This window comes from Mobula hypostoma, chromosome 1 (assembly GCF_963921235.1).
Source record: "Mobula hypostoma chromosome 1, sMobHyp1.1, whole genome shotgun sequence".
Lineage (NCBI taxonomy): Eukaryota > Metazoa > Chordata > Chondrichthyes > Myliobatiformes > Myliobatidae > Mobula > Mobula hypostoma.
In genome coordinates this window covers 124,803,363-124,830,524 of record NC_086097.1, presented here as the reverse complement: position 1 = coordinate 124,830,524, position 27,162 = coordinate 124,803,363, and the positions used below count along the sequence as shown (strand labels likewise).

General features: G+C 40.5%; 1 protein-coding gene across 2 annotated transcripts; it reads left to right on the top strand.

The window, feature by feature from the left end:
- On the top strand, positions 1-26,849 carry LOC134350306 (14-3-3 protein beta/alpha-1). Of its 2 annotated transcripts, none has more exons than XM_063055362.1 (6): positions 1-236; positions 848-1,185; positions 16,517-16,640; positions 23,670-23,833; positions 23,913-24,008; positions 25,910-26,849. In XM_063055362.1, exons 2-6 carry the CDS (start codon positions 892-894, stop codon positions 25,967-25,969), a joined length of 738 nt encoding a protein of 245 aa, XP_062911432.1. In that variant the 5' UTR covers positions 1-236; positions 848-891; the 3' UTR covers positions 25,970-26,849. The 2 variants fall into 2 exon arrangements, with proteins under 2 accessions (XP_062911432.1, XP_062911424.1); XM_063055354.1 differs by having other exon boundaries at positions 1-240.
- Positions 26,850-27,162: the final 313 nt, after the last annotated feature.

The following is a 27,162-nucleotide window of genomic DNA, read 5'->3' as shown; positions in this document are numbered from 1 at the left end:
CCCGTGCGGCGGAGAGCCGCTCGAGGATCAGCTGAGAGAGGAAAAGGCTCCGTCTCCCCTCCCCTCCCCCCTCATCTGAGCAGTGGCAGCGCCATCACCTCCCCCACCCACCGAGTGTGTGTGAGAGCGAGCGAGTGCGAGTGCGAGCAGGCGAACGAGCGTCAAGTGAGGTGAATCGCGGCGGTTCCTCCTCACTCGCTGAGCGCCAGAGTCACCGTGAGGGCTCAACTCGGACAGTAGGTAAAAGAAAGGGCGGCCGCTCTCTCTTCCTCCCCCCTTCTCCTCTCTCCGTTCCTCACCCCACCCCGCTCCCCCCCCCCAGCCCTTCATTCATTCATCGACCGAGGAGGACGAAGTGCATCGGGGAACAACAACAAAAAAACAAGAATTAAAAAACAGATGAGCGTCAAGGGGGAGGGTGGGTGGCGGGCGATGGAGGCTCCAGCACCGGGACCGGGGTGGGGTGCTACTTGTCGCCACCCTGGCCGAGGGCGGCTTGCAGAGGCCCCGCTGCGCCGCCGGGGAACCCTCGCCCACTTGCCCCCGCCACCCGGCACGGCAGTGCGGCTCGTTTTTTCCCCTCCCTCCCCTCACTGAGATCCTTTTTGCTTTGGAGAGGAAAAAAATGGGGCGTTTTCCCTGGGAAAGGGTCGCAATTCCTTTTATTGTTAAGGGTGGGGAGTTCGCGAGCCTTGTTCTCTATCCCTTCCTTTCTTTCGCCCCTCGATTTTACTCACAATGGGTGGGGAAGGGTGGAAATCAGTGGAGGGAAGGGATTTATCTCGTCGCTTTTTTTGAAAAATAATTCCTCCCTCCATTTTCTTTTCTTCACACGCCGACCCCGCAGAGTGCGAGAGCGATCGGCTTCCCTCCCCCCTCTTCCCATCCGCCATGGACAAGAACGAGCTGGTGCAGAAGGCCAAGCTGGCCGAGCAGGCCGAGCGCTACGATGACATGGCGACCTCGATGAAAGCCGTGACCGAGCAGGGCCTGGAGCTCTCCAACGAGGAGCGCAACCTGCTCTCGGTCGCCTACAAGAACGTGGTGGGGGCCCGGCGCTCCTCCTGGAGGGTCATCTCCAGCATCGAGCAGAAGACCGAGGGCAACGACAAGAAGCAGCAGATGGCCCGGGAGTACCGGGAGAAGATCGAGGCCGAGCTGCGGGACATCTGCAACGATGTGTTGGTGAGGAGGGCAAGGCAGGGTGGATCTCATCAGTGTTCGGCTATTAATGGTCCTTTTATATTTAAAAAAAATATTAGCACCTCCAGTTTAACAAGGGTGTGGAAGAGTAAACTCGGTTATTTTCCCAAGTCATTACCTCATCTGTTTAAAAAAACGTGTAAGGCAGGGTAGGTCGCCATTTACAATCGAGAAACCTGCATTCCTTATACATATTTCTGAACGATGTTTCAGCTTGTGTAAATTTTACATTCGAAGCCGTTGAACTATATAGCTCGATAAAGGCAGTATTATTACGGTTTGCAGATGTTTTCGTCTGGCAGTATTACAATCGGTTGTTTTTTTTAAAAAAATCATTTTATCCTCCCTCTCGTCTCGTTTCCCTTTCTGTAAATGGAGGAAATCTGCGGTTGTTCAGTCTCCTCCTCACCTCCGGTTGGAGGGGTGGTGGTTTGAGATGTTACAATCCATATTACCAGGGAGCCGCAGCATTTACTTGTCACCGCTTTGACCTTGTTTCTCATGAGTCTGAATTTTAAATCTGTCCGTAAAGAAATCTTATATTGGAATCGGTTATAACGGACTCTTTTTGTTGAGAGGGAATAGCGGGCAGTCTCGGATTAGGTGAAGGAAACGCAGCCAGATTTTTGGGCGTTGCCATTGGAGGCCTTCCTCTCAACGCCTCCCGGCTATGTTTTGCATTATTGTCTAATTCAAAATTTAAAGTATACAGTATAATAATTTAAATTTTAACATGTTATTGCCCCCCCCACTGAAGTCGTTATTTAATCGTCTTTGATTATGCACATGCAAATGAGGCTCCTTGTTTAACTTTACTGTTTTATTGCAATACTAGGCTTGGTTTTTATTGGGCGTGCCTTTGAAGGCTGCTGATAACGGTTTACTTTAGGTGACACAGCTTTAGGCTAGTCACTAAAGGATTATTGCAAATCGGTTAATCACTGGTGCTGATGTGTAGACCTGCTAAAGGGTGCGGAGAGGTGAGGTTGAAGACTCCCTATTTATTTTTGGATTCAGGTGAACTTTTCCTGGTAGGATTTTTTTGTTGCAGTGGTGGAGGGTTGAAAGTGATTCTTGCACCATGAGGTCATTTTCTGCTTCTGCAGTGATCTTGCTTTCATGTAAAACGGATTGGTAGGTACAATTTTTTTTATCTGCAGCATTTTGAAAGTGAACAATATTGGAGCCTTATTGGTTTTTCTTCCCCTCCCCTTTATTATCCAACTCCAGAAAATTCTGCTTGAAGTGTGCAATAAACACGTGTTTTGTATAGATTAATTTGTTTTTTTAATCAAATGTAATATAAACTTTGGGTCTTTTAATTGCTTTGTATTAAATTGCCTGAGTGTAATATAAGGAAGGCTTCTAGCTTTTATTTCTCAGATTTTTTCCAAGTGTTAAAATTTGAGGCCTGGTTTCTTCAACCTGTGACAGAATGGATAGTTCCAACTGCACTTCCCATTCACTGAGTTTTAAAAAGCTTGGTATGACATCAAAAGGCATGAACTTCAGCTACCCTTCTCAAATGTTTGGGAGTTGTTTTGGGTTATGTTTGTAAATCTAAACAAGTTTTGTTTCTCTAGCATATTTGCTCATGCTTTTATTACAGATGGTTGTATGTCAAATTCTGACTAACACCACAGCAAATTACTAATACATGTAAATAGTGGAAGAAAAAGCTGATCCTTGGTGTGGGGGGGGGGAAGAATTGAACTGTAAATGTGGAAAAATGCATGGAAACATTAAATGTCAATTTAACTGTATCAGGTTTCAATTTAGCTGCATTTTTTGGATAATTTGAAAAAAATAAGTGTCTAATCCAGGAAAGAACTCTGTGGCGTAGATGAAGTGACATCATTTCATATTGGGTTTTATTTGTCAACTCTTGGAGGTGTGTAACCATTGTTGGAAAAACAGATTTGTGCAAACTAAAATTGGATCAAAGTAGAAATTAGGGGATTAAGAACTGAGTTATTTTGTTTGATTATTTTTAATGTTTCCAGTATTAGAAGCATTTGTTTTACATGACATTTATATTCACTTAATTTGTTTATAGGAATAGGTGGTACAATGACTTGAATTGTAGATGTAATATTTAAAATTTTGGTAATGACATTGTAGTTCTGTGTATGCTTTGTGTTGAGTTTCTGGTAATGTGATCATTTTTAACAGTTCAATTTTAAAATTGGAAAAATCCACCTCCATTAGTGAGTCACCTCAATGTTTATAACAAATACTAGCGCATGGTCTTGTTTCCACAGATGCTGGTTGATCCTCTGAATTCTTTCATTGACTTTTTGTTTCAAACATGCAGTGTGGGCAAGCAGGATTACTTCTATAAGTTAAAAGCTGTTGAAATACTCAGTGGCCTAACCTCGTTTTTTCCTGACTTTTCTATTTGTTACAGATTTCCAGCATCTACAGTTTTTGCTATAATTCTGCAGTGTTCTGGGCCATTAGTTTGCATAAAAGTTACAGAGTGGTTACCTGCCAAATGAAGCTGCCCTACCCAACCTATTTAAAACAATTCCAGCATCTGTAGATTTCCTCGTGTTTGCATAAAACAATTCATAGTGATTACAGTGAGGATGAGTTGTCAAATGCAACAATACCCCTCTCTGCCTTGAACTTCACTGCATTCTTACCCAATCTCTGAAACAATTTCCATTCATGTTCTCAACATGATAAATGCTCTATAGCATTTTAGGGCATCATTTTCGAACAGAATTTGATGCCCAATTATTTGGGATAATCCCAAGATTCATCTTGAGGAAAGCAGGCCACGTTTGTGGGCTAGACGTGAAGATATGGCTGCCAGTGGAATAAAGAAAATCACAATTGACAAACATAGAAATACTGGAGTATTCTGGGACTATAGCCACTGGAAGATTTTAATTAAGTGCCATCTTTAAAATCTGGACTTTCACCAGCTTTGCTCACAATGCAATGTGAGTCTTAAAATGGGTTTGGTAGCTGACTAGAAATTAGAGATTGCAAATTGGGGTACAGGCCGGAACAATAGATAATCCAGCCTACAGGTATCAGTGGCAGGACTGATACTTGTGATAGGTGAGCTATAAATAATATTCTCCACTAGGAGAGTATATGGGCCTGGAAGCATGCCTGCATTGCCTAGGGTGCCACTGTTTTAATTTGTTTGGTTCTGCCTCAGGTGTTTGAAGACGGCATGCCATTGGTAAGTAGGAACATGGTTCATGGTGGACTTCGAAATCTTTAGTCATGTAATTAGAAAAAGATTGTCTACAACTTGGTGTCAACCATTCATGGCAAATCTGTGGAAATGGTTAGGTCTAAAAATGTGATGGGGAAATTCAATGTTGGGAAATACGGTTTTGGTATTCAAGAGGTAAACAGTAGATGGAACGTTGGGCTGTCTGTAAACATCTGAGTGAAGTCTTTGTGGCTTTTTTGGGCTATGGTAGGTTAGATAAGAATGAAATTGCAGTTCCATCCATTTGGATAATGGAAACCTGTTGCATCACTTCTGATGCTGAGATGTATTCCAGTTAGGGGTCTGTTTAAGTGTATTAGAAGTTGAGCTCTATTCAAGGGCTTGTACTTTCTGCTTAATACTTGGCTGGACTATGCATTGAAGTCGTAAAAATAATAGGAATAATCAAAAATAGGAATTATTTCTTGTATATAAAATATCTTCTCTGTTGTTCACAAGTAGCCAGCCTATGATGTATTAAGACTCAGTATAACAGGACATTATTTGCAAAGAGTCAGCACAACCCAGACAATGTTGAGGGCTTAATTTCATTGATATGCTAAAAGACCCCAGAATAAGAGTCACTAATCAGTCAAGTCCCATAGGCAAGTACGTTATAAAATTTATTTTAAAAAGAAGATACCTTTGGGAGGATTGTTTAAAGGCTAGAGAAAATCAAATGGGGAAGAGTTATGTATCATTAAACAAATGCATTTCAGATTGAAATAAGTTGTCTGGTTTTTGGGTGTGCTATTACTGAGACCTGCCAGGAGATATCTGAAATGAGGGTAGCTATTGATCTCTATTGATGGTAGGTAATCCATACTGCTGGAGGTGGGCAAAGTTGGAAGCAAATGTAAATAGCCATTATTAAAGGGCAGAATGTAACAAGTTGCTTGGCTTGTTGTGTTATCTTGCAATTATATAGATTGCCAATTTGGGAATTGGTCTACAGTGGGGTTGGCTGAAGATGAAAACCTTTTTTGATCATTTTACTAGCTTGTTGAGGTCGGATATTAGGCAAATTTCTAGAATTATATTAGAATGACATGGCCATGAGAAATGTCAGTTGACACCTTATGCAAGATATTTGAAACAAAAGCTGGAAAAGCTTGGCAGTTAAAGGCATCTGTAGAATAAGTGAACCTTCCAGGGTTGTGACCCTTCATTAGAACTGATGAAAGTTCAGACTTGAAATACTGACAAATCATTTTGTTCCATCAGATTTCTGCTTTTTTAGATCAGTTTTTGTTTCCAAGGGGACTTGAAGTGGAAACTGAGGATTTTTTGGTTAATTGTGGTAGAAAGATGTTGGATGTATAAAGCTTTGTATGAATTGTCAAAGACTAAGGGCAAAGGGAAACAACAGTTTATAAGCAAAGGTTTAGACTGCATTTTGGGAACATGCTCAAAGAAAACAGATGGGCTTGTAATCAAAGTGCAAAATTTTCAGAAGGAGATGGGACAGTAGACAATGTTGTCACAGCGTTTGAGTTGAAAAAATTTGGGTATCGGAAATCGGCAAAATCAAATACTTTTGTATTGAGTTCTGTATCCCTCTCTGCCATAGAGTTTGGTAAATTGAAATAAAGAAGCTTCATGTAAATGAGGGGAGGGGTGGCCTTGAATTGAGTATCGATGCCTTCCCTTCCTCCACCATCAACTCTGCTCTCAAATGCATCTCTCCCATTTCACGCACATCTGCTCTCATCCCATCCTCCTGCCACCCCACTAGGAATAGGGTTCCCCTTGTCCTCACCTACCACCCCACCAGCCTCAGGGTCCAACACGTAATTCTCCATAACGTCGCCACCTCCAATGGGATCCCACCACTAAGCACATCTTTCTGCTTTCTGCAGGGATCGCTCCCTACGCGACTCCTTTGTCCATTCACCACACCCCTCCCCCACAACCCCCAACCAATCTCCCTCCCGGGACTTATCCTTGTAAGCAGAGCAAGTGCTACACATGCTCTTACACTTTCTTCCTCACCACCATTCAGGGCCCCAGACAGTCCTTCCAGGTGAGGTGACACTTCACCTGTGAGTCGGCTGGGGTGACGTACTGCGTCCGGTGCTCCTGATGTGGCCTTCTATGTATTGGCGAGACCCGACGCAGGCTGGGAGACCGTTTTGCTGAACACCTACCCTCTGTCTGCCAGAGTAAGCAGCATCTCCCAGTGGCCACACATTTTAATTCCACGTCCCATTCCCTTTCTGATGTGTCTATCCACGGCCTCCTCTACTGTCAAGATGAAGCCACACTCAGGTTGGAGGAACAACACCTTATATTCTGTCTGGGTAGCCTCCAACCTGATAGCATGAAAATTGACTTCTCTAACTTCAGCTAATGCCCCTCCTCCCCTGCACACCCCATCCCTTATTTAATACTTTTATATATTTTTTCCCCTTTTTTTTTTATCTCTTCTCCCTCTGTTCCCGTCACTATAACTCCTTGCCTGCTCGCCACCCTCTGGGCTCCCCTCCCACCTTTCTCCCCAGGCTTCCCGTCCCATGATCCTCTTCCTTCTCTAGCCTGTATCCCCTTTTGTCAATCATCTTTCTAGCTCTTAGATCCACCCCTCCCCTCCTGTCTTCTCCTATCATTTCTGATCTCCCCCTCCCCCTTTCAAATCTCTTACTATCTCTTCTTTCAGTTAGTCCTGACGAAGGGTCTTGGCCCGAAACGTCGACTGTACCTCTTCCTAGAGATGCTGCCTGGCCTGCTGTGTTCCACCAGCATTTTGTGTGTGTTGCTTGAATTACCCTGATGGTTTTTATGAAGCATTTGTAGTGTTTGGGTAAAATTAATTAAATGCAAGAGCAGTGTTGCATTGTCGGCTTCCATTTTCTGCTAGAGGTGTCAGATCAAGGCATTGTATACAGTTTGGAAGTGAATTATACGGATGTGCACCAAAACTTTTACCTGACATCTTACAATCCAACATGTCTTATCAGATATTTCAGAGTAAGCATCTGAACAGTTTTTATTGAAAATCATTTGGTTATTCAGTACCTTTCAAGTTCAGCATGTACTGGCTAACAGCTTTTTGGTGTATTTGATGATATCAAATCCTGGCCAGTATTTAGCAGTTGCAGATCATAGCTAATTGTGTGGAATGTTGTCCTATATTATACTGTATCTGGATGTATTTATACTCTGACATAACTGTTCCAAAGTACTGTGGCGGAGTCAGCAACAGAATCGATTGAGCTGAGTCTTCTAAGGGTATCTTGGAACAGGTGGAAAAGCTTGGTCAGTAGTAATTTTAACCCTGAAGGGGAGTGAAATGTAAATTAAAAAAATTAGGGTGTAAGGAGCTGCAAAGCAGGCAGTGATGGAGGCAGGCAACCAATACATAAATATTTTCTGTTTGCACAAATGATAGATTCCAGTTTGTGTTGAATGTGGCGCCATGATTTTGAACAATTTGGTTTATCCACAAGTTGCCAAATAATTTCTGGCTGTTGAATACAAAATTGTAGTAAAAGCAAAAGGCAATGACTATACTTGGAGGCTGAGTATCATTTATCAATTATTTGGAGGAAATCTCTACTTACCTGTATAGAATATTAGCTAGTATTCTTAGCAATTTATGATCAAAAGTGGTGGTGTTAATGTTCAGAAATGGTCACATTATTTATGGACTTTGGGCATAGGCAGATATTTAGAAATATGCAGAGATATACCAAAACAGAGATTTTACACTTGGAGTGTAATTGCAAATGACTTGGGTACCTCAGGCTGAAGGTGAACATAGAAATTTACAGCACATTACAGGGCCTTCAGCCCACAATGTTGTGCCGATCATGTAACCTACTCTAGAAACTGCCTAAAATTTCCCTAGTGCATAGCTCTGTTTTTCTAAGCTCCATGTATCTAAGAGGCTCTTAAAAGACCCTGTTGTATCCAATGGTAAGATAACTGGTGGTAAAACCTTTCTGGTAATTAAGATCTTGAAGGAGTCCAAAAATAGCTACCTGTATTTTGGTAATTGGGTTTCTTTGATAGAAGACACAAGGCTATGAGATTGGGAAAGAGGGCAAAGTGAGTTGAGATGAAGGTCAGAACCACTGATGCCAATTTGTATTTAAGCAAAAACATTGGAAACTGTAGTATTTGTAGGAATTGTGAACTTAATCCATGGATGTCACTTTAAATTATGAAAAGGTCCTGGGTGCACTGAAATTGTATGGTCTTGAGCTTTAATGTTATGTGCTTTTAAGTCTAATGCAATTGAGTGAAATTTTCTGGATTATTTTTAAAGAATGTGGGCTTTCCAGGTTGAGCCAGCATTGAATTTCTTGTCAGAAGGTAACTGCTAGCAGATCAAGCAGCATTTATGGCAGGGAATAAACAATACGACATTTGGGGCCAAGAACCTTCATCAGGACTGGAGAGGAAGGTGGGAGAAGCCAGAATAAGAAGATAGGGGGAGGGAATCTATACAAGCTGGCAAGTGATAGATGAAACCAGGTAAGGTGGCAGTAGGTGGATGGGGAAGATGGTTATGAAGTAAGAAGCAAGGAGGTGATGTGTGGAAGAGATAAAGGTCTAAAGAAGGAATCTGGTAAGAGAGGACAGTGGACAATGAAAGAAAAGGGAGGAGGATATTAGGTGAGGGTCCTGAGAAGGTTTACGAGAATGATCGGAAGAATGAAAGGGTTAATACATGAGCATTTGTTAGTCTGGGCTTGTACTTGCTGGAGTTACAAATGAAGAGGGAATCTCATTGAAACCTACCTAATATTGGAAGGCCGAGATAGAATGGACGGGGGAAGAATGTTTTCCATAGTCTACGACTATGGTACAGCCTCAAAATAGAAGGATGTCTCATTGCAGATGAGGAATTTCTTAAGAGGTGGTGATTCTGTGGAATTCATTGCCACAGATGGGGAGAAATTGCCAAAAGTAATTTCATCAGGTTAGATTGAATTCTGTAACTTGTAATTCCCCCTCCGCCCCCCTTTCCCCTTCTTTCCATTCTGTCTCCACACTTTCACTTTCTCCTCGCCTGTCTATCACCTCCCTCTTGTGCCTCCTTCCCTTTCTTCCACAGTGTTGTTAAGAGCAAGGTTCCAGGATTTTGACCCACTGAAAGAATGGGAATATTTCCAAGTCAAAATGCTGTGTGGTTTGGAGGTGATCCTTTTCCTTGCTGTCTTTGTCATTCTAGCTGATAAGGTGTTGGTTTGGTAGGTGCTGTCTAAGGAGACTTGAGATGCTGGACTGCATGTTACAGACAGAGGAAACTGCGGCTGTTGTGCAACGGTGCTGGAGTCTGTGCCCAATTAACCATTTGATTGTGGGAAATATTTGACCCAATCAGTCCATTGTCAGAAAGAATGTGCAAAGTTCATTGTACAGTGTAGGTACAGTAAATCCATGTTCTATTCCATGTCCATAAAAACTAAAGACTTTTTCCCTACTATGCAAATTTAACAAAATTGATACATGTACTTGCCCATATCAGGTTAAAATGTATTTTGGAGAAAACGTAGACTAAGTGATACATGTACAGTAGTGAGTAAGACCGTAAGACATGGGAGCAGAATTAGGCCATTTGGCCCATTGAGTCTGCTCTATCATTTGATCATGGCTGATTATTATCTTTCTCAAACCCATTCTCCTGCCTTCTCCTGTAACTTTTGATGCCCTTACTAATCAAGAATCTTGTCAACCTCTGCTTTAAATGTACCCAATGATTTGGTCTCTGCAGCCATCTGTGGCAGTGAATTCCACAGAATCACCACCTCTTAAGAAATTCCTCATCTGCAATGAGACATCCTTCTATTTTGAGGCTGTACCATAGACGTAGACTATGGAAAACATTCTTCCCCCGTCCATTCTATCTCGGCCTTTCAATATTTGGTAGATTTCAATGAGGTTCCCTCTTCATTTGTAACTCCAGCAAGTACAAGCCCAGACTAACAAATGCTCATGTATTAACCCTTTCATTCTTCCGATCATTCTCGTAAACCTTCTCAGGACCCTTTCCAATGACAGCACATCTGTTCTTAGATATGGTGCCCAAAGTTGCTTATGATACTCCAGATTTGGTCTGCCAAATGCTTTAAGGCCTTAGCCTCATATCTTTATGAAATGAATGCTAACATTGCATTTGCCTTCCTCAACTTGCAATGCAACCTGCAAATTAACCCTTTAGGAATCCTGTACAAATAAAAAGCAAGGATAACAGGTTTAGGGAACTTGGATTTTTGAGAGAGATTGAGGCTCTGGTTAAGAAAAAGGTGCATAGCAGGTATAGGCAGTTAGGAACAAATGAAGGAAAGTCAGGAGGGCTTAGAATGCTTGATGTTGCTCTAGCAGACAAAGTGAAAGAGAACCCTCAGGGCTTCTACAGATATATTAAGAGAAAAGATATTAAGGGTCAAAATTGGTCCTGTAGAAGATCAGAATGGTGATGTATGCATGGACCTGAAAGAGATAGGGGACATCTTATAGATTTATTTGGGAAATGGACAATCTATAGAAAGGGAAAGCAGTAAGATCATGGATCCTAAACAGATTACAGGGGAGACAATGTTTGCAGTCTTGAGACAAATTAGGGTGGATAAATCCCCAGAGCCTGACAAGGTGTTCCCTTGTACCCTGTGGGAGGCTAGTGCAGAAGCTCATGGCCCTACCAGAGATATTTAAAATACCCTTAGCCACAGGTGAGGGGTTAGATGATAGGGGATAGCTAATGTTCCATTGTTTTAAGAAAGGCTCTAAAAATAAAATAGAAAATTATAGGCCATTAACCTGACATCCGTATTGAAAAGTATTCTAAAGGACTGAATATACAAGTATTTGGATAGACAGAGACTGATTAGGAATGGTCAACATGGCTAACCAACCATAGAATTTTTCAAGGAAGCTACTGAGAAAGTTGAAGGCAAGGCAGTGGATGTTGTCCCACCTGGGAGGTCAGTCAAGAAGATTCAGTTGCTTAGCATTCAAGATGAGGATTCAAGATAAAATTGTATTAGACACTAGCTTTGCAGAAGAAGCCAGAGAGTGGTAGTAGATGGTTGCTTCTCTGCAAGTATGTGCTCCAGGGGTCAGTGCTGGGTCCATTGTTTTGTTATCTATATCAAAGATCTGGATGATGTAGTAAACTGGATCAGCAGATTTGTTGAACGCAAAGATTGGGAGTGTAGTGGATAGCAAGAAAAACTATCAAAGCTTGCAGCAGGATCTGGACCAGTTGGGAAAATGGCAGATAAATTTAATGCAGACACGTAAGGTGTTGAACTCTGGGAGGACCAACCAGGATAGGTCTTGCATAGTGAGCAGCAGGGTACTGAGGAGTGTGGTAGATCAGAAGGATCTGGGTATACAGATCCATGGTTACTGAAACAGGCATGATTGGTAGATCAGGAGTAAGGAAAGCTTTTGGCATATTGGCTTTCATAAATCAATGTATTGAGTACAGGAGTTGGAATGTTGAAATTGTATTGGATGTTGGGGAGCCCTAATTTGGAGTATTGTATGTGGTTTTATTCACCTACCTGCAGGAAAGATGTAAAGACTGAGTGCCGAGAAAATTTAGGAAGATGTTGCCAGGACTTGGCCTGATTTATAAGGAAAGGTTAATTAGGTTAGGACTTGTATGTTCGAGGGAATATCGAATGGGGATTTGATAGAGGTATACAAAATTAAGAGGTGCATAGATAGGGTAAACACAAGCAAGCTTTTTCCACTGAAGTTGGGTGAGACTACAACTAGAGAGCATGGGTTAAGGGTAAAAGGTGGAATGTTTAAGGACAACATGAGCGGGAAGTTCTTAACTCGGAGTGGCATGAGTATGGAATGAGCTGCCAGTGCAGGTGGTGGATATAGGTTCAATTTCAGCATTTAAGAGAAATCTGGATTGATGGGGGTGGGGTGATGGGAGGGCTATGGAGAGCAGTGGTCCAGGTGCAGGTTGATGAGACTTGGCAGATTCATGGTTCAACACTGACTCGTTGGGATAACAGTTTTCCATCTGCTACATACTTGTCTATTCTTCTAATCTGTCTTTCAGCAGACTCCTGCTTCCTCACCCCTCCTGCCCTTCCACCTATCTTTTTCATTGCAAGTCTAGCCTTGAAACCATCAGATCATTAGCATAATGTGAAAAGTAGCAGATGCAACACCAAGCCCTGCAAAACACCACTAATTGCCAGGAGCCAACCAGAAAAAGGCCTCTATTCCCACAGTCAGCCAATCTCTGTTCATGCTAGTGCCTTCCCTGTAATACCAGTTAACAGACCACTTAATTTCTGCAGTTGTGATCAGTCAAAGCAGAATTTCTGCTGAGTAACCTTTGGGATTTTTTTTGTTACACAGGACACAACCATAGTCTTGTTCTTGTCTCAATTCTTTAGGTATCCTTGATCTTTGTTTTTATTAACATTTGAGGATGAAAGAATCAGGGTCATATGTGTTGCACATTTAAATAAAAATGTAGTTTACAATTGCTGAGAACTCTCCATCTGCATTAAACTTTAAAACAGTCATTAAGAGGAACCATTATTTCTCATTGTTAAACTTGGTTTATATGCCCTAGGAGAAATAAAACTAAAACTTTGGTACTTTTTATTTCACAAATATTTAAACAAGTACAAATCTAGACTGGTTTACAGTCCTGTGTCTTTAGGCAACTTTTTGATGGTTTTCTGTTGTCTGCAGTGTTAACTTGAGTCTTTGGTCATGCCTTCCTCAGATGAGATCCCAATGATCCAGAAATCTGAAACCTTACCCCCTGCGCCACTCCTTCATCCATTCATTCATCTGTACTATCATCCTATTCCTGAATAGTACGTGGTCTTACAATGTGCAGTACGGAATTTCATTTGCTGAGAAGCAGTGAATAGTATTGAGCATTCTTGCTTCTGACTTTAATGGATGTGGTGGGGGGGTGCGGAGGGGAGGAGGTTGTTGATAGCACTGTTCTCATTCGGGTGCTTGTACTCCAATAACTGGGCAATGAAAGTTTTACTTCCTGAGTGTATAATGGATTTTGAGGTCCTGATCATGAAAATCACCATGAAATTTCCCAATCATTCACCTTTTTTTATAATCGCCTGTATTTGTAATTTCAATTCATAATTTAACTTCGAATAACTAATGCCAAGATTAAGGAAGGTATTTTTGTTCATCCACAAATGAAACAGGCCATCAATAACAGGCAGTTCAAACAACTTCTAGTGAAACCGGAGAAAATCGCATAGAAGGTATTCAAGGATGCTGTTGAATATTTTCTTAGCAACTTTAGAGCCCCAAATTACTTGCAGCTGGTTGACAATATGCTTCAAGCATACAAAACCTTGAAGTGCAACATGCCACTAAAGATTAATTTTCTGCATTCCTGTTTAGATCTCTTTCCTGCAAATCTTGGCGCTGTCAATAATGAGCATGGTGAAAGGCTTTACCAAGACATTGCGGTCATGGAGAAACGGTATCGGGGCAACTAGAATCTTGTCAATGCTGGATGATTGTTAGACAGTTAAGTGAGAAGCCTCGGGCACTGAGTACAAATGAAAATCAACAAAACATTCTTAGCTTAGTTGAAATATTGCAAGGTGTCGGTACTGTTATGCAATTCAGCACATTATATTCAAAAATTAATTTTGTTTCGCCAAATTTTGATACAAATAGTCTAAAATTATGTTCAGCTTCAACTGGTCTATCATAAACAAAAAATTCTAGGCAAACAACACTTGAAAATTGTCCTATGTAATCACAACCATCTCCTTTTGCTTGAGATACAAGACCACAAGACAGAAGCAGAATTAGGCCATTTGGCTGATCAAGTCTACTGTGCCATTCAATCATGTCTGATACATTTTTCCATTGCAACCCCATTCTGCCTCCTTCCCGTTGCCTTTGAAGCCCTGGCTAATCAAGAACTTATCAGCCTCTGCTTTAAATGTACCCACTGACTTAGTCTCTACGGCCATCTATCAAAGTATTCCACAGATTCACCACCTAATGAAATTCCTCATCTCTTTTCTAAGGGTTAGTCTTCCGTTCTGAGGCTTTGCCCCCTCTCTCGTCCTTGACTTTCTCACTAGTGGAATCTAGGCCTTACAATATGTGATAGGCTTCAATCAGATCTCTTCCCCCCCACCCCCCACCCCTATTCTCTAAACTTCAGTGAGTATAGGCCCAAAGCCATCAAATGGTCCTTGTATGTTAACTCTTACTGGAATTATTCTATTAAACCTCTGGACTCACTCCAATATCAGCACATTCTTTCTTAAATGAGGCCCAGAACTGCTCACAATACACCGGAAGTGGTCTGACCAATGCCTTGGAAAGCCTCAGCGTTGCATTATTTTATATTCTAGCACTCTGGGAATGAATATGACCAGTGCATTTGTCTTCCTTGCTGGCAATGCAATCCGCAAGCTGACCTTTCGGGGATCTAGTATGAGGAACCCCAAATCCCCTTACACCTCAAATTTTTTTAAATTTCTCCCCATTTAGAGCAGGGGTTCCCAACCTGGGTTCCATGGACCCCTCTGTTAATGGTAAGGGTCCATGGCATAAAATAGGTGAGAACCCCGGTTTAGAAATCAGTTTATGCTTTTTTTTTACTGAAGTGCACGTCCAGAAACTTCTCTACACTATTCCATCTGCCATTTCTTTGCCTATTCTCCTAATCTATGTCCTGCAGACTCACTGCTCCCTCGACACCATCCATCTATCATTGTATTATCTGCAGACTTGGCCATAAAATTATCAATTCTGCCACCAAAATCAATAATGTGTAATATGAAAAGTTGCAGACCCAACACCAACCCCTGTGGAACACCACTAGTCACCTGCAGTCAACCAGAATAGGCCCCCTTTTTTTCTTCACTCTGCTTCTCCCTCTTGTTTAGTAGTCTTGCATGTGGCACCTTGTCAAAGACTTTCTGAAAATACAAGTAAACAACATCCAGTAACTCTCATTGACTTCCTTGTTGCCTATTTCCTCCAAAGAATTCCAACTTTTGGATTGCTTTCTTTTTGGTTATGTCCATTCATCTCACTTTTACCAGACACGTGGACAGACATTGACTTCTGGAGCTCTGCTGATTTCTGGTGAAACTTACTGAATATTGGTCAGCAAATTGTGAAGAGTTGCTGCTATGTGGTAAGGCATATCATCACCTTGACTGAGACAGGTGCTAGCTAGCCAAATTGGATTTTTTTTTCCCCTGGATGGGATGTGAGTGGCTAACTTTTTACATATTTGTGTTGGAGCAACTTAGTGTGTGCAAGTCTTCAGTACTACAACTTAAGGTATATTCTCTGATCCCATAGCCTTTGTGCTGTTGTTGGTCATTAATAAAGTGCGGTGTTAAATTAACTGAAGATGGCTTCTATTATGCGGGCTTTGAGAGAATGCTACCGTGGTTATCCTTCTGTCTGAATAAAGAGCATAGTAAGGTGAATGCTGTTAAATCTTAAGTGTTCAATACAGTTCTAATACCATTGGGTGCATAAGGTCACAAACTTTGCTTTCCAAAATTATGCTAATATAGTTCTGCAAGGTGGTTTGGCTGTTCATGCTGCTTAATGTATCTAGCCCATTATGTCACCTGTATATCTGTTTATAGTATGGAGTTCAATTTGTTAGTGGGCATTCCTCACTAATGAACTGTATCATACAAATTGTCAAATTAAGACCATGATCTTTATTTAACATTATTTGAACAATTAAGAATGATTGCCCAGCAGCCAAGGAGTAATGTGTGATGGAGCTTGGATATCGCCAAATAAACCAATAAGTTGGGTGCTCGACTTGTGTGATTATTGTGACGAATACCTGTGGTTCTGGAAATACTGGACTTGAGCTCCTTAAAGTGAAAGTGAGCATTACCTCATGGCAATGTAGTGCTGTTTCGGGTATGCTAATGCTTCCTAATGCATCTGCACTGTAATCCAGTACTTCTATGTTGTAAGAAAATGCTTTATTGAGCTTGAATTTTCTAATTTCATGTTTGAATTCTGTGCAATGTGGAATGCATTGTGAATCTAAAATTTTGAGACGTGAAAGCTTGTAGTGCTGGGCTTTTAATCTTTGTCTTTACTTCAATTTAACAGGGTCTTCTTGATAAATACTTGATTGCCAATGCTAGTTCTCCAGAGAGCAGAGTTTTCTATTTGAAAATGAAGGGAGATTACTATCGTTACTTAGCTGAAGTGGCTTCTGGTGATGACAAGAAAGGTATGTTGAAATGTGAAATATTGGGATGAGTTACTAAAAGCAGAAGTTTATGCATGAGAATTGCAGTTTCAATGTAGCAGCTAATATTTAGACAATATTCTATATAATTGTTGTTTTGAATATGTAGTAAATCTATTATTGAAACTAATGACATATTCTACGTGTTTCATAAGTGGGTCTGTGGTTCATTTCCATGTACTGGTTAACCCAAATGTGAATTATTCATGTGTCCAAAACCCGATGGAAAGTTCAGGCTTTTGCACAACAGTTCTGTAAAATGGGGCTTGGTATTTTAAGGGTTGTCATTGAGTTTACTTTGCAGTCAGTTCGGATCATTGATGTTGGCAGTGTGGGGGGTGGGGGAGAGGAGGAGAGCAAGAGTAGACCACTTGGCCATCAGTATACCCATGACTTATTGGTCCTAAATTGTGGCCCTCCTGTGCCGGCTCCACATCCTTCAGTTCCCTGGTCTTTTTGGGGGTGCGGGGAGAGAGAATGTCTACTTTAAATCCATCCAGTGAACAGCCCTCCACAATCCTATGGAATTGAGAATTCTGGAGATCTGTACCTGCAAAAAGGAACATTTATACATGGTTTCAAATGGCTTTCTCCTTGATTGAGACTCTCTCTAGTATTCATTGTCTTTGGGATCTTGTTTGTATCAATAAGATCACTCCTCACTGCAGTAAATTGGCTCAGTTAATCTCTTGATTTCAAATTCTACCATGCAGCTGAAGAATTTAGGTTCAAGTAATTAAACAAAAGTGAAATTTTTAAGGAAGGGCTAATCTTGGAAATGGTGACGTGAAATGAAACCCAGTTAGGTACTAGTGTTTGGCCCATGTGACTGCAGGCTCTCCAGAGTGGTTGATTCTTTATTCTTCCCAAACTGAGGCAGTCAAGGGTGGGTAATAAATGCTAAAATTGCTATTGAGATTCACATTCCGGCATCTTCTTGATCATTTCACTCAGGCTGAATGAAAATTCTGGGTTACTACCTAAAATTTTTGTACTTGACTTCCATAAATATTTTCACCCCAAGTCAAACCCAGTGCAGTAAATCCAACTAGCTTCCAAGTTGTTTCTCTTGATATAATGCAATTCTCGTGGGAATTTCAGATGTAGACAGACCACTGAATATGCCCCAAATTTAATATGGATAGTACTACACCTGGCTTATTTTTGTCAGAAGGTACCATTTTATTGGGGCAAATGTTATGGCAGTAGTCTATGGTTAACCATGGCAGGAGCCCCGGTAGCTATTTTTTTGGGAGAGTGTGCAACAGGAGGAGCAGAATAATGAGGAGGGGGATATTTGGTCATTTGGACTTGAGCTTTTAAAAGACTTCAAATTTTAGGTAGTGATAGTTCTGCAGTTAAGACATTGATACAACTGAAGGATCACTTTTGCCATTTATTGCTTCAACCAAAAATGTCTGCTTTCAATTTTCCAGTCAATTAGCTTGCGTGTTAATTTGGGTAAAATTAAAGAAGAGAAATAGTTTTGTGTTAGTGGGATAGGAATTGATTCTTATTTTAATGCCGAACTAATGGACAACCCTGCTGTTTTGTACTAATGTTTTGGGACCATACACTTGATCCGGGGTGGTTCTAATGAGACTGCATTTATTACAACTATTGTAAGGTTTTGATATATAGTTGGGGAGCAAACTCTTAAGTTCCACTTGTGACTGGAATGTAGTTAATGTCCAGGTAGCTTGATCAATGTTTCTTTAGCTCTGGCAGTATAGTTAGTAGAAAAAACAACTTTTGGAAGATTGATTCCTGGTACATGTAGGCTAAAATATTTCAAGATTTAGTACTGTATGTTCCTTTTACTGGTATGGGAATATTGGATAGGAATGAAACTGAATTTATTTTCCTTCGAGCCAAAAGAGCTGTATTGAATAGGATCAATGACTTTGGCTGTTTCTCATCTTGGTAATCTGAGATCCATGTATCTTCAATCTGGACTATCAGAGATAGCCTTGCACAAGTATGCCGAGGTTACAGCACTTTATTGAATCCACATGTTAAAAAAAAATACTATTTTAGGTTCAGTTATTCCATATTGCCTTCTATGAAACATTGAATGATTACATCAATAAAAATAATATTTACCCAATAAGTATGAGGGGTTGTTCTTCTAGCAATTTTCAACCTAATGCCATAAACATTGAATTCTCCAATTTCATGTAACCCATGTCCTTCTGTTCCTTTCTCCCTCTGATCCACTGATCCGCTGACACCCACTTTACAAAACCTTTCTCAGCCTCCTGTAGCCTAGGTTACTCCCCTCCCCAATCCTTTTGCCTGTTACCCTCACACACAAGCCAACAGATCCCCTCCTTGCCCCTCCCCTTCTGTTTGTACCTTCCTTCCTTCCCTTGTTTGGCTCAATTCATCACCTTCCTTATAAATTTGGTATTATGTAACCCTTTATCTCCACTTACAACCTCCCAACCTCTGGCTATCTCCACATTTTCTTACCACCCATCCTCCTCCTGCCTCTTTATACTGGCTCTCTTGCCTTTATACTCAGTTCTGACCTAAAATGTCAACTATACCTTTTGCCTCACCTGACTTCCTCAAAAACTTTTGCTGCTAATAACCGTTGCAGCTTTGTTCTTTTCACTGTCATTTAGCTTTGTGCATTGAGAACAACTTTTCAATTGCTATAACATCCTTTTATATTTGAATTTCAGGCCAAAACTATACACGTGATGAGGAACTATTCACTAAACTACACCTTGTCACTTTATTCTCAATTAAACTTAAAAGCATATAGCATCCTTCTAGGTTTTATGCATTGGATTGAGGTTGGTTATTTGTCCATGCTTATACTGGCCAAACAGGCTACACCAACTAATTTTCCTTTATGGCCTTGGTCTTTGCCATGTGCTGAGGATTCCTACCTCGTACACTTCTGGTGGATGGGAGAGGAAAAGCCATCCAATTACCTATGCTTAATGTTACTACCTTAAATCTATACACTCTACTTATTGATGTCTGCTGTGGTAAACAGGTCCTTTCCAGGCTCCTCAATTGTCAGTTGTGTTTTAAGTCTGAACTTGACTGCCTGTTCCAAGTTAAGAACCACACCAAGCCTCTCTATCCTTATCAGTAAGTGAACATCCCCAGCAACATACTCAAGTTCAGTAAGACTATAATAAAGAATATAATAAGACTCCTGAAACTACTCAGCCATTATGAATATTAGGGCTGGTCTTTGCCTCTATCCTTCGATATTCAATATAAATTTATTTTCAAAATCTGTATTCAAATCTACATTCAAGATCCATCTGTCTAAAATGTATTTAACAGAAGAGCCCTACAGCTCTCGTGGGTATATAATTCCAATGAGTTGCTCGGCCTCCGGGTGAGAACTCTGTTCTGGCTCTAGCTGCCTCAATTAGGGAGAAAATCATCCTAGCATCTAGTGTGTTGAGCCCTCTAAGGATATTATTTTAAGAGATCAAAAATCCATCCATTATGAATGTCAGGGAAATGCTTAATTTTCCCTTCTGTAATGTGACCATAATAATATACCTCTTGAGGACCACTAATATGACTCTGCCATGACTTCCTTTCCTTCACTCTCCCAGGCCTAACCTTAAGGCATGTATCTCTTTTGCTACTCTACTTAACTACCCACCCTGCTGCCTTTTGCAAATGCATTTTTATAATCCTTTTGATTACTGTTCCATAAACTTGCTAGTTGTTGCCTGGTTCGACTTCCCCAGGTACATTAACAGAACTCGTGCAATATAAATAAGGTAATCTTTCTGCTGACATAATCATTTTCATAACTTGTGCAATCCATGGCTTTCTTCCTTTTGTTTGTTAACTGCAGATTTCTCATTGTCTACCTTGTGAATAAGAGTCTTACCACTACCACAATGTACCTTTGCAAATGGTCTTATACTTTTTGTCATAGCCATTTATTATCAATCTCATTTTGCCTGAGATTCTCAAACACGGGGAAATCTGCAGATGCTGGAATTTCAAGCAACACAAAAATTGCTGGTAGTAAGATCTCTTACTATCTCTTCTTTCAGTTAGTCGGTCTGAAACGTCGACTGTACCCCTTCCTATAGATGCTTCCTGGCCTGCTGCGTTCACCAGCAGTTTTTATGTGTGTTGCTTGTCTTAGGTTCTGTTGCCTTTTAGTTTGTCTGCCAACTGGGATTTTAATTGAGTTTCTATAGTTGTATTGCTGCAGTAGGAAGTGGGGCATTTGTGATTGTGATACAGGAGTGCATACCTGAGCCACCAGCTGATGGTGTTTTTGATGGCTTGCTGTGCATTGGTTGTCACATTTTTGGCTGGAGGTAAAAATTCCTGAATATAAATTGACAGTCAGGCTTTGTGTGGGGAAAAGTGTACTTGGTCACCTGCCTAAAGCTTGCATCTTTGCTAGGATGTAGGTGTTCAGCTGGGATTGCTGGGACTACCCCATCCATTTGCCTGCATTAGAATTTGGATCTTTCAGTGTCTTGCCTGTTTAGGTGTCTAAATGCCTGCTACATGTATATAATTCCACCACCACCTCTGGCATCGTTCACCAGATATCGACAGCTGTTTACAAATCCCAAAGGGCCATCAAGGGATTTGTTTTGCCAGGCAATGGAACTTGTTTTCTCTGAATCCATCAAGAATCATAGTAGCAAACACTGATTTTGCAGCCTCTTGTTTAGAAAGTGTTTACCATGTTGTCTGAAAAGTTAAGGCAATTTTGAGTCATTACAGTTTGGGCACATCAGTGAATGTTAGAGGATCTTTTAAAAGGCTAAGAGTTACGTAACAAAGAACTAGTTAAAAAGGTGGAATTGGTGTCACTCTGTTAAATCACTAAGTAAATAAGCTAGAAAGGTGCCTTCTAAATCAGAATTGCTTGTGGCAATGTTTCAAGGACACGTGAAGTTTATCGCCAATGTTTTAGCTGCAGTTCAACACATCAAGCTTTGTGTTTATCGATGCAGGAGATGTGGTTAATGTGACAGCCACACTGAAAACGGTGTCATTTTGGAGCTTCCATTGCTTTTCAAAGCTGGGAAAGAGCCATATGTGTCATAGCTCCTTTGTATTATGCAGCATGGGAGAGAACTTAGTTTTAAAGGTTTTGATTAAGTTACCATTTTAAAAACATTAAGCATAATTGTCAGTGGTGACCATGTACCCATCTGCATTAATCTCATTTACCTCCACGTACCATAGCCTTCCATGCCTTGGCAATTCAAACATTTATCTAGATAGATAAATGTTGAGTTTCTGCCTTCACCTTTGTTTTTGTAGAGTCATAAGGTTGTACAGGGCAGTCTCTACAACCCACTACATCTCTGTGATTTACCCCATCCATGCTAATCTCATTTGCCTGCATTAGAATTGGGATCCTTCAGAGTCTTGCCTATTTAAGTGTCTTAATTGCCTGTTATACATAATACGACTCCACCACCTCTGTCATCATTCACCAGATACCAACAGCTGCTTTCAAAAAATAAACCTGCCTCTACAGATGTCCTTTAAGTTCCATTGCATTCTGAATTCCAACCAGCTTCATTGAACAGAATCTTCCTTGTATCCCATTTAAACATCTTGCCGGTTGCTTCAAACATACACCTAAGGGTTTATAGAAGAAGCTGCTTTCAGATCACGGAAGGGTGGACTTTATGATGCCTACCTTGTCTACCATGCCCCTCAAATTTGTGTACTTCTGTCAGGTTACCCCTTCAGCCGTCTCTGTTCCAAGACACTCAGTCTCTCCTAAGACAGTAAATCTCAGGCAAACCTTCTCTGCACTCTCTCCAGAGCAATCATTTCACTTCTGTAGTGGTGACCAAAACTAAACACAATATTCCAGTTGTGAACCTTGCTGCCTCCTCTTCTCTCTGCTCTGCCCCCCCCCCCCCCCGCTGCTCTTGTATTCCATAACCTTGCTAAGTAAGACCGGCATTCTGCATGCTTTGTCACCTGTCTACCTGTGCTGCCACTTACAGGAATCTTTGGACTTGTACACTTGTACTCCCTAAAGATCTAATATTCACTATATTGGTATTCCCTTTGTTAATTTGCAAAGATGCATCATTTTGCACCTAAAATTAAATTTCATCTGCTGTTACTTAGCCTGGTTTGCTAGCTAATGAATCTTTCTGTAATTTGAGACTATCCTCACTATCAATACCTGTTTTTGTCATCTGCAAACTATTTAATCATGCCTCCTATATTAACTTGTGTGATTAATGTATGTAAGTAACAGTAAGGCTCCCAGTTTTTATCCCTGTGGTGTGCTAGTTACAGTCACAAGAGCACACCACTGTCTCCTACAAACCCAAGTTTGGACTCCAGACACTTAACATTTTGTAGTAGTTTTCCATCTGGGACATTGTTAAAAGTTTATGCAAATAATATCAAGCTGCTCTGACCTTTATCCTTGTTTGTCTTTGGAAAAGCTCATCACAATTGCAGTTTGTATTATCACAAAGCTGAGTTGTAGAAAATTGAATTTGAAATATGTGATTGGGGTTTTGCACGTGTCATTGGCTCGGATTCAGTTGAATTTGAAAAATGCTCATTGCAGTGCACTTGGCATTGGGTTACTGGAGTTAATTCTCTGAATGGGAAGTTCACTAAGGCGAGGGATGTTTTATTTTAGACATTGTGATTGGGTGACTGGCTGCATGCCTGGAGTTAGTGTTCCATCTTTCAGTATCAACCCCTGCATTCAGTGTAACTGTATATATCTGGTACTGGCATAATATTCTGTGAAATGTACAATGACATTTCTAAAACACCAATTGGAGAGACCTTCATAATTTGTAATATGCTGGTTGAATTCTTTATTCATTACTTTGTATTTTTTATATAGAATAATGCATTCAGTAGGATAAAACCTAATAGGTTTAAAACTATTGAATTAACCATTGACTTTAAATTCCAATTATATTACATTTTGTGCATTAGTTTGGGTTACTGTAGGTAGCTGCATGCTTTAAAATGAATGCCATATACTGAGCTATGATTCTGTTTTAGCCACAGTGCATCATTCACAACAAGCCTACCAAGAAGCGTTTGACATCAGTAAAAAAGAGATGCAGCCGACACACCCTATCCGCCTAGGACTGGCCCTTAATTTTTCAGTGTTTTACTATGAAATTCTCAACTCTCCAGAACAAGCTTGCTCTCTTGCAAAGGCTGTAAGTACAGACAAAATTAGCTTGGGTAAAATAGTTCTAGCTGGTTATCACATTTAACTATATTTTCTCATTCTTAAAGGCATTTGATGAAGCAATTGCAGAGCTTGATACACTGAATGAAGATTCCTACAAAGACAGCACATTAATAATGCAGTTATTGCGAGATAACTTGACAGTAAGTACTTAGGCACTTAATGTAATGTGAAAAATCAAAGTCCTTTATCCAAGGGTACTAAATAGTATGGACCAGGTGTAAACTTCAACTTTTCAATAAATTATTAGAATTCATACATTATTTAAACGTGCAAGGATTTGAATTACCAATTCAAGTCATTCTGATACATTTGGTTTGCTGGTTGTAAAGGCAACAACAATTTATGACATACAGGTTAAGGTGATTAGTTTAAAGCCAGTTGCTTTCATTTTCTGCTTCAGCTGTCTTCTTTAAATCGTATCTTATTTCTATATCTCTATTTTGTAGCTTTGTCTACTGTCTTTAAAATTAAGTGGTTTGTTGCAGTGTAAGCATTCTTGCAAGTCTGGACATGAAGTTTGATATTTCTTTTTGCCTTTCTAATTTTTTCCTGTTCTGTGTGAGCACTTTGTGAGTGACCTTTTAAATCACCATGATTGTAAATTTCCAAATAAAATAAATTTAAGGTTTTGCAATCTGAATGAGGGGGCACTGAATACTTGTGATGTTATTCCAAGATAGTCGCCCTGGAGGAAAGGTATACATTGCGATTTAACTTAAATTTCCCCATATTGTACAGCATAGCTTGTTATCTGGAGTTTTTCGAGGAGGTTACCAGGAAAGTGGATGAAGGGAAGGCAGTGGATATTGTCTACATGGACTTCAGTAAGGCCTTTGACAAGGTCCCGCATGGGAGGTTAGTTAGGAAAATTCAGTCGCTAGGTAATACATGGAGAGGTAGTAAATTGGATTAGACATTGGCTCGATGGAAGAAGCCAGAGAGTGGTGGTAGAGAATTGCTTCTCTGAGTGGAGGCCTGTGACTAGAGGTGTGCCACAGGGATCAGTGCTGGGTCCATTGTTATTTGTCATCTATATCAATGATCTGGATGATAATGTGGTAAATTGGATCAGCAAGTTTGCTGATGATACAAAGATTGGAGGTGTAGTAGACGGTGAGGAAGGTTTTCAGATCCTGCAGAGGGACTTGGACCAGCTGGGAAAATGGGCTGAAAAATGGCAGATGGAATTTAATACTGACAAGTGTGAGGTATTGCACGTTGGAAGGACAAACCAACGTAGAACATACAGGGTTAATGGTAAGGCACTGAGGAGTGCAGTGGAACAGAGGGATCTGGGAATACAGATACAAAATTCCCTAAAAGTGGCGTCACAGGTAGATAGGGTCGTAAAGAGATCTTTTGGTACATTAGCCTTTATTAATCAAAGTATTGAGTATAAGAGCTGGAATGTTATGATGAGGTTGTATAAGGCATTGATGAGGCTGAATCTGGAGTATTGTGTTCAGTTTTGGTCACCAAATTACAGGAAGGATATAAATAAGGTTGAAAGAGTGCAGAGAAGGTTTACAAGGATGTTGCCGGGACTTGAGAAACTCAGTTACAGAGAAAGGTTGAATAGGTTAGGACTTTATTCCCTGGAGCGTAGAAGAATGAGGGGAGATTTGATAGAGGTATATAAAATTATGGGTATAGATAGAGTGAATGCAAGCAGGCTTTTTCCACTGAGGCAAGGGGAGAAAAAAAACAGAGGACATGGGTTAAGGGTGAGGGGGGAAAAGTTTAAAGGGAACATTAGGGGGGGGCTTCTTCACACAGAGTGGTGGGAGTATGGAATGAGCTGCCAGTCGAGGTGGTAAATGCAGGTTCTTTTTTAACATTTAAGAATAAATTGGACAGATACATGGATGGGAAGTGTATGGGGGATGGGGGGATATGGTCTGTGTGCAGGTCAGTGGGACTAGGCAGAAAATAGTTAGGCACAGCCAAGAAGGGCCAAAAGCCCTGTTTCTGTGCTGTAGCTTCTATGGTTCTATGGTCTATTGATGATACCAAGACACTAATTGGAATTTTATCTTTCTAGTTGTGGACTTCAGACAACCAGGGGGAAGAAGCTGATGCTGGCGAGGGAGGAGAGAACTAAACTTCCGCCTTCTTGTTCTGTCTGCCTCATTCCTGAATCTTCACCATCAAGACTATTTGTAACCTTTGCTGTCCCACTAGTTTCTATTTTAGGTCTTTGGAGAGCTTCTGTCACTTTTGTTGGGTCTCTGTGTTTCCCATGTGGTTTGTGTTTGATAGGGGAGAAGAGCCAATTCATATTGGGAACTCTTGTACTGTATGTTTCAGATGGCCAATGTAAATTCAGGGTGTGGAATTTTTATACAAGTTTTAAATGTTTGGTTAGTACTCTTTGTAGCTGTGGTTTCCACAAAGCTAATGTCAATTGTTTCCTGTACTAGCAAAGAAGGATGCCCATAACTTAGTGTCTGTATTGGGGAAATGGCAGATTCAGTACGAGTCGTGCAATTTCTAGAGAGTTGCTAATATGTAGATCAAAACCTGCACCATCTATTACGTGTCTCAGGATTTTTGGGATAGGGCAGAGGAGGATTAACATTCCATGAGTTGCAATATTCACCATTGCTCATGTCTTCATTTTGCTACACATGACATCTGAACGTTTTATTTGTATTTAAAAGAAATTATTGTCAACGTAAGAACAAATGTACAAGCAAACATGCAGTAAAAATGAACGCTTACCTTTGATAATGTATGTTTTAAGAGGTAAAGACCTTCCCATGTGTTTATCTGGTAACTTCCTTTTTTAGTTTTTGCTTTGTGGTCTTGATTGCCTAACACGCATGTGGCTGTGAAATAGTTAACAGGGAAGTAATGAGATATATTGCTGTATGGCTAGCTGCATTCATGTCTTCTGGACTTTTCATAAGAACACAAGCATAACTGTTATCAAGAAAATGTGTAAAGTTGATGTAAGTGGAATAAAATGTTTTATGAATGGATTTTTTAAAAATTTCAATTTGATTTACTAAATTATATGCTGATATTTGTGTCTCCAGTAGAATGGAATTCACAAATATAGTCTGGATGTAGGAAGCTTTGGATATAAATGTTCAAACTGCTGCCTCGTAAATGAAGGGATAATTGTTCAGCATATTTTCAACCTAGATTAGTTGTCTAGCAATGACTTGACCAATTCCTGAAACTGTTCAAACCTAAGCGAATGGCTGGTAAACCGTTTTAACTGTAAATAGTACATTGGCAGTGTTTTCAGTGTTTGCCCAAAAATCATTTCGCTCTGAAAGATTATGCATC

Bases quoted from the DNA above. Each gene is read 5' to 3' on its own strand.
- LOC134350306 (XM_063055362.1), top strand. From the start codon at position 892: ATGGACAAGAACGAGCTGGTGCAGAAGGCCAAGCTGGCCGAGCAGGCC. The intron at 1,186-16,516 runs GTGAGGAGGGCA...TCAATTTAACAG, and splicing joins ACATCTGCAACGATGTGTTG to GGTCTTCTTGATAAATACTT. The intron at 16,641-23,669 runs GTATGTTGAAAT...ATTCTGTTTTAG, and splicing joins TTCTGGTGATGACAAGAAAG to CCACAGTGCATCATTCACAA.